Source organism: Hordeum vulgare, chromosome 4H (assembly GCF_904849725.1).
Source record: "Hordeum vulgare subsp. vulgare chromosome 4H, MorexV3_pseudomolecules_assembly, whole genome shotgun sequence".
NCBI lineage: Eukaryota > Viridiplantae > Streptophyta > Magnoliopsida > Poales > Poaceae > Hordeum > Hordeum vulgare.
The window spans coordinates 4,761,010-4,768,523 of NC_058521.1; the positions used below are offsets into that span (position 1 = coordinate 4,761,010).

Here is a 7,514-nt window from a genome sequence, read left to right on the forward strand (position 1 = left end):
ATAGTAAATTCTAAGAATTTAATCTGAGGACTTCATAAGAAATTATTGATCCAGTCAAAACAAAATGACTCAATTCAAAATTAAATATCTCAATTGATTGTGGGGCCTTAAAAATCAGGGGGTATAGTGTATTTATAGATTTAATTGCTTCCATTCTGAAACTTCGACTGCTCATAGGTTGAACTATGGTGTGATAGCCTTGTTACCTGAAATTTCTGTAGCTGGTAAGATTCAGCAATATAGACATATTTATTTTGTGAGATGCATCTATAAGTGGATTACTAAAACACTTCATCCCGCTGATAAGCTTTTTAGTGTTCATATTGTAGAAACTCCAATGACCTTGAAGAACAACAAAGACGATTGAATCCAGACGAGTCCATAAAAAACCTAGACCGACCGGATCCTGGAAAACCCGTTGGAGACACAGCTCGACACGCTCTGCAAAGAACACGTCAACAAAAAAGGGAAATGACGAGGAGGACATTATTTCTATCTTGGGACAACGTTGCCACTTTGTTGCCCCCACCAAACACGAAGCCTGAAAAATTCACCCATGTCGTTGTACGACAAGTCCAAGTATGATTCAAGCTTGCCGCCGTCTAGAATCATACACTCACGCCCTCTTCTCAGATGATCTAGTCAGACTTGGCCACCAATGAAGATCACTATGATGGATCCTCATGCAGTCGACAACTTCACCAACGCCATCATCGCGCACCACCCGACGAAGGCCGTCGCCCGAACACACATCTCCTTCGACGTCGCACAACAACACTCCAGCGCCTCTACGACAAGCCCCCTAGGTCTCGATCTCCCATCCGCGGCCTCCGCCACGCCCTGGTGGCAGCGAGACGGCGTGACACATCGAGTTTTTTTTTTCATAACAGTAGTACAATATCTAAGCATTCAATGTGGAAATCATTAAGCAGACTAAGCAAATAAAAATGGCATGGAACCTTCATATTTACCTTGCAATAAAATTTATGTTTGAAACTTTTGAAAAATGAAAATATCTTATTGTGTTTTCCCTTTTTTTTTCTGAGCAATATTGTGTCTTTACAGTTGATATGTCAGATTGGACAATTGTTCTCTGATTTTTGCAGGCGTAGAGAGAATCAGTAATAAGTACAGGCAGCCACGCGGCATATCCCGCACCTGTAAACTAGAGATGTACGGCGCCACATCTCACACGTGGAAGTGGAAGGTGGAACAGACGTAGAGTCACCCAGAGCAAGAAGAGGCTCGTATTTCTCCTCTCTGATCTGCGCATCTCTGCATCGCTAGCTGCTGCAACTCTATCGGCTAGAATGGCGGCCGATGGCGTTCAACAACTGCTGCTACCCGGCGCCGGCGCCGGCGCCGGCGACGACCCAGCTGATGCCATTGCCATCCGACAGAAGCCGCCCGCCGGGGTCAAGAGGTTTCGGCGCTGCCGGACGGCGCCCTCCTCCGACCCTGCTGCGTTGGAAGACTCTCGCCCTCCCACTCCCCACAGCAACGCCGGTCAGACCGCACCGGCACCGCCCAAGAAGGAAGTGCTCGAGGGCGGCCGCCCGAGCCCGAGCTTCCGGCTGGTGGGCGTGCTCCTCTTCGCCTACGTCGTCGCCGGCACCACAGCCTTCTACCTCTTCATGGACCACATGTCCGGGCACCACAGCGGCAGCCGCTTGATCGACGCGCTCTACTTCTGCGTGGTGACCATGACCACCGTCGGCTACGGCGACCTGGTACCGTCCAGCGACGCCGGGAAGCTTCTGGCCAGCGCGTTCGCCTTCGGCGGCGTGGCCGTCGTGGGCACCTCCCTCAGCAAGTCGGCCGACTACCTGGTCGAGAAGCAGGAGTCGCTGGTCTTCCGCGCGGTGCACGCCAACGGCAAGCACCCGGCGCGGGAGCTCCGGGCCATGGAGATGAACAAGACGTGGTACAAGCTGTACGCGTCCGGGGCGCTGCTGGCGGCGTCGGTGGCGTCGGGCACGGTGGTGCTGTGGAAGGGGGAGGGGATGCGGCCCGTGGACGCGCTGTACTGCGTGTGCGCGACGGTGACGACGCTGGGGTACGGCGACCGGAGCTTCGACTCCGCGGGCGGGCGCGCGTTCGCGGCGGTGTGGGTGACGGTGAGCACGGCGGTGGTGGCGCTCTTCTTCCTGTACGTGGCGGAGCTGTACGCGGAGCGGCGGCAGAGGGCGCTGGCGCGGTGGGTGCTGACGCGGCGGACGACCAACACCGACCTGGAGGCGGCGGACCTGGACGGTGACCGGCGCGTGGGGGCGGCGGAGTTCGTGCTGTACAAGCTCAAAGAGCTCGGGAAGATCAGCCAGGAGGAGATCTCGGAGTTCATGGAGGAGTTCGACGAGCTCGACGCCGACCACAATGGCACGCTGTCCCCCTCAGACCTCGCCATCGCGCAGGCCACCATTTGATTAGTAGTAGACCATTTCGTTAGTAGCAGCATTTATTATTGGTTATCGGGAGCCGACAGAGAGCTCATTGTCAAAGAATCCAAGTAAGTGGTGAAAAATTGTGTGTATTTTCAGGTGATGCCCATGTGATGCCCATGTAATCTTGGCCGGTTGCTGGTTATATTAATTTAAAATCGGTCTAGGTTCAAGTTTTTTTCGCTAGGTCGGCACATTTTGTAATAAAAAAGTTAAAAAAACATTGCTAGGGAAATTTCAGATAACATGCACAAACATTTGTTTCAATAAGTAGCAGTTTATAAACAAATTTCATAACCATGAAAATCTAAACCCCACACCCATCTTGTTGCAGAAAACTATGATAATAACTTTTTCAAGAATAAAATTATGATATACTCCCTCTGTTCATAATTACCTATCATAAAAATTGATGTATGTGAAACTATAAATACTTGTTGCACAAATGAATACAAATAGATGTATTTAGAATTAAAAATATGTCTACATATATATTCATTTCTGCAATAAGTAATTCTGGATAGGAAAAGTATTAGACTAATGACACTCCACGCTGTCATCATATGTGAATGGTGGCAAACCTAGCAGTAAACCGGGTTTGGCTGCATGTTATAGTACATCGTGATCTTCTAACTTCAGAGCATGTTTTTTGTCAAACAAAAGGATAACGTGGAGGTTTTGCATGTGCCTGATGAAGCACATGGTTTGCATGTGTTATAAATTGTTGGATAAATAGGCAATTTTCCGAGTGTATTAATCCACGAGATAATAACTAGCATGGCATTGAGTAGATTAATGATGTACTGATCTTGAACTAACCTAGCACATACTACGCATATTAGTTGATACATCTATGCAAGCAAGTAGTATTGCTAGGATAAATACGGACATGAGGATAAACGAGTCATACCCTTCAATAGGCCAGTTGACCGTAGCAGCAGCGTTGGCGTTGGACGCGGCCGTAGCAGCAGCAGCATCATCATCCTCTGCCCTCTTCTTCTCAGCTTCAAGGGCGAGACGACCGGCCTCGGATGGTGAAGACATGGTGATGACGAGGACGACGCGGATGTAGACGAAGCAGACGGACGGAGGCGAACAGTCGCGTGATCGCTCCCCAAAAACCTAATCACCCCTCTCCCGTACAGGAACCAGAGAGGCGGGGTTTCGGAGGCCTGCTCTCCCGTCGATCGTGTACGCGGTAAACGGGACGGAGTCGCCGGCGGCAGCAGCAGCAAAAGGAACGAACGTGTGAGGCAGATGTGATCTGATTCTCGTGACGACTAGGGTAGGCGTTAGCCTGCTTATAAGGGCGGCTGGGCGGAGAGACGTGAGCCAAAACCATGTCCGAGTCGTATTCTCCGTTCCTCACCGACAAAAATAAACGCGTAGGTATGAGCTCGGCTCATTCCCGCAACCCGCGGCGCGGCGGGCGGCGGAGGAGGAGTGCGCGAGGGCACCTTCTCTTCTCACTCTCCAATAGCATGTGGAAGAGAGACCCTTATAAAGGGGTCCAATTTCTCCTCCACTAGCGGGGTGGGACTAAACTTCCCACCACCACCTACATGGGCCCTTGGAGATTTTCTGAAATTCTCTTATGGGCCTAAGGCCCACTACTAATTTCAACAATCCCCCACCAGATCTCAAGGGCACATCGTGTTCCCTCGTTCCAATCACTGTTTTAATATAACAGCATTTCACTGATGACCTATTAAGGTTGAGCTTCACCTAGAGCAAGTAGCTACACCCCTTTACAACTGAACAATGGACTATGCCTTGAATTGTCAGTTTGGCGTAAAGGAGCTTCACCACAAGTCTTACTAGTACTAGGCTGCCGAAGGTGACCCCTTGGATGGAGCATATTAGTCACACTCCTGGCCTATTCATGAGTTTACTAGAGATCACCCAAATCTCATAGACTATGACCAGCAGTCAAGCTCATATAGGTGTGTTCCTCCAAAGATCGCTCTGTAGGACAGCATCTTGCTTACACATAAGCTTTAGAACACACTAAGATAGTACTCATCCTACCATACAGTATCCGTGAGCATTGCATCTCCAACGGAGTGGGTTAGTAAAGTTACTCTCCTCAGTTCACCACTGGCTTGTTTTCCCAGGTCCTACTTCACGGGATCTCCGTTCATATAGGTTGGGTTACTACCATGGCAACTCATGTGGGTCTCATACCCATCTCCCTCGATGCACTATCTATCACAACACGTGATAGCCCTTTAGTAAAGAGATCTGCCAGATTCTTAGCCGTTTGGATGTAATCCAACGCTATCACTCCGGAGTTTCTCAAACGTCTGACAGACTTCAATCTCATTCTTATATGTTTGTTGGACTTCATATTGTCCTTTGAACTCTTCACTTTGACAATAACCGTCTGATTATCGCAGTTCATAAGGATAGCCGGAACCGGCTTCTCAACCACATGTAAGTCCATCAAAAGATCTCGAAGAAATTCTGCTTCGACACCAGATGTGTCTAATGCTGTTAATTCTGCTTCCATTGTCGATCTCATTAAGATCGTTTGCTTGCAAGACTTCCAGGGAACAGCACCACCTCCAAGAGTAAACATACACCCAGTAGTGGCCTTCATCTCATCAGCATCAGAGATCCAATTCGCATCACTATACCCTTCAAGTACCGATGGGTATCCCGTATAGTGAAGTCCGTGGTTGACAGTACCTTTCAGGTAGCGCATAATTCTTTCAACAGCACGCCAATGAACATCGCCCGGGTTTGCAACAAACCGGCTAAGTTTGCTCACAGGAAACGCGATGTCAGGCCTCGTTGCGCTAGCTAGGTACATAAGCGAACCGATAATTTGAGAGAATCTCAATTGATCTATAGTTGTGCCTTTAAACTTTCGAATAAGCACACTAGGATCATATGGTGCTTGAGAAATTTTGCAGTCTGAATATCCAAATCGACTCAAAATCTTCTCAACATAGTGGGATTGCAGAAGTGTAATCCCACACTCATCATCTCTCAAAAGCTTGATGTTCAAGATAACATCAGCCACCCCAAGGTCCTTCATCTCAAAGTTTTGAGACAGAAAAGACTTAACCTCCTCAATTACTTTGAGGTTGGTTCCAAATATCAGTATGTCATCAACATACAAGCACAATATAACTCCTTCGCCCCCACCATGGCGATAGTATACACATTTGTCAGCTTCATTAACAACGAAGCCAACAGATGTCAGAGTTGTATTAAACTTCTCATGCCATTGCTTAGGTGCTTGTCTCAGACCATATAAAGATTTCAGCAACTTACACAACTTTCCTTCCTGACCTTCTATCACAAAGCCATCTGGCTATTGCATATAGATTTCCTCATTTAGCTCTCCATTCAGGAAAGCCGTCTTAACGTCCATTTGATGAACGAGAAGACCATGAGAGGCCGCCAATGAGAGTAGTACTCGAATGGTGGTCAGTCTAGCCACAGGTGAGTAAGTATCAAATAAATCTTCTTCTTCTTTCTGGGCATAGCCCTTGGCCACAAGCCTAGCCTTGTACTTTTCAATCATACCATCGGGCCTAAGCTTCTTTTTGAACACCCACTTACATCCCAATGGTTTGCAACCATAGGGACGATCAGTGATTTCCCATGTCCTGTTAGCCATGATGGAATCCATCTCGCTACGGACCGCAACTTTCCAGTAATCAGCATCTAGAGAAGCATACGCTTCTGAAATAGAAGTGGGATTATCATCCACGAGGTATACGAAAAAATCATCATCAAAGGTCTTTGCAGTCCTTTGTCTCTTGCCCCTACCAAGGGTTTCCTCGTCATCCTCCTTGGGATTATCATCATGTGTTTGTTCATAATACTCCATAGGAATGGCAGGCTCCGGAGTTATCTCAGATTCCTGTCTAGAAGTGCTTTGCATATCTCTCATGGGAAATATATCCTCAAAGAATGTAGCATCCCTCGACTCCATTATTGTACCGACCTTCACGTCAGGTACCTCAGATTTCACTACTAGAAATCTATAGCCTACACTATTCTTAGCGTATCCCAAATTAACGCAGTCCACAGTCTTTGGTCCAAGCTTACGCTTTTTGGGGATCGACACATTGACTTTCGCCAAGCAGCCCCAAGTACGTAAGTACGAGAGCGTCGTCCTTCTCTTTGACCACTCCTCATAAGGAGTGACTTCATTATCTTTTGTAGGAACCTTATTCAGGATATGACACGCACTCAATATAGCCTCCCCCCACCATGCCTTGGATAAACCCGATGTATCTAACATGGCGTTAACCAAATCAGTTAGAGTACGATTTTTCCACTCGGCAACCCCGTTTGACTGGGGTGAATAGGGAGGCGTCCTCTCATGAATAATGCTGTGTTCCGCAAAAAAGGAATCAAACCCGTTTGAGAAGTACTCTCCACCACAGTCAGACCGGACTCGTTTAATTTTCTTTTCAAGTTGATTCTCAACTTCTGCCTTATAGATTTTAAAGTAGTGTAGAGCCTCATCTTTAGTATTTAACAGATACACATAGCAATATCTAGTGGAATCATCTATCAATGTCACGAAGTATTTCTTTCCACCTTTAGTCAACACACCATTCATCTCACAAAGATCAGAATGTATGAGTTCTAATGGTGCCAAGTGTCTCTCCTCTACAGCCTTGTGAGGCTTGCGAGGTTGCTTTGCTTGCACACACGAATGACACTTAGAACCTTTGGCTAAAGTGAAAGTCGGGATTAAATTCAGTTTTGCTAGCCGCGACATAACACCGAAACTTATGTGACAAAGACGTGAATGCCAAACTTCAGATTCATTAACACTCGAATGAATATTGTTCACGACTTTATTACAAAAATCTGCAAGAGAAAGGCGGAACAGACCTCCGCATTCATAACCTTTTCCAACGAAAAGTCCATATTTTGTAACAACTACTTTATTATACTCGAATACCAACTTAAACCCTTCTCTACACAGAAGGGAACCACTAACGAGGTTCTTCTTGATGGCGGGGACATGCTGCACGTTCTTCAGCTGCACGATCCTTCCCGAAGTAAACTTCAAATCGACCGGGCCAACACCAAGAACAGAAGCACTCG

General features: G+C 47.3%; 1 protein-coding gene across 1 annotated transcript; it reads left to right on the plus strand.

The window, feature by feature from the left end:
- Positions 1-1,066: 1,066 nt before the first annotated feature.
- LOC123450978 (two pore potassium channel b-like) lies at positions 1,067-2,616 on the plus strand. The gene has a single exon (XM_045127988.1). The coding sequence runs from the start codon at positions 1,311-1,313 to the stop codon at positions 2,421-2,423; it is 1,113 nt and encodes a 370-aa protein (XP_044983923.1). The 5' UTR covers positions 1,067-1,310; the 3' UTR covers positions 2,424-2,616.
- The last annotated feature ends 4,898 nt before the right edge of the window (positions 2,617-7,514 follow it).

Coding starts and splice junctions, on each gene's coding strand:
- LOC123450978 (XM_045127988.1), top strand. CDS start 1,311: ATGGCGGCCGATGGCGTTCAACAACTGCTGCTACCCGGCGCCGGCGCC.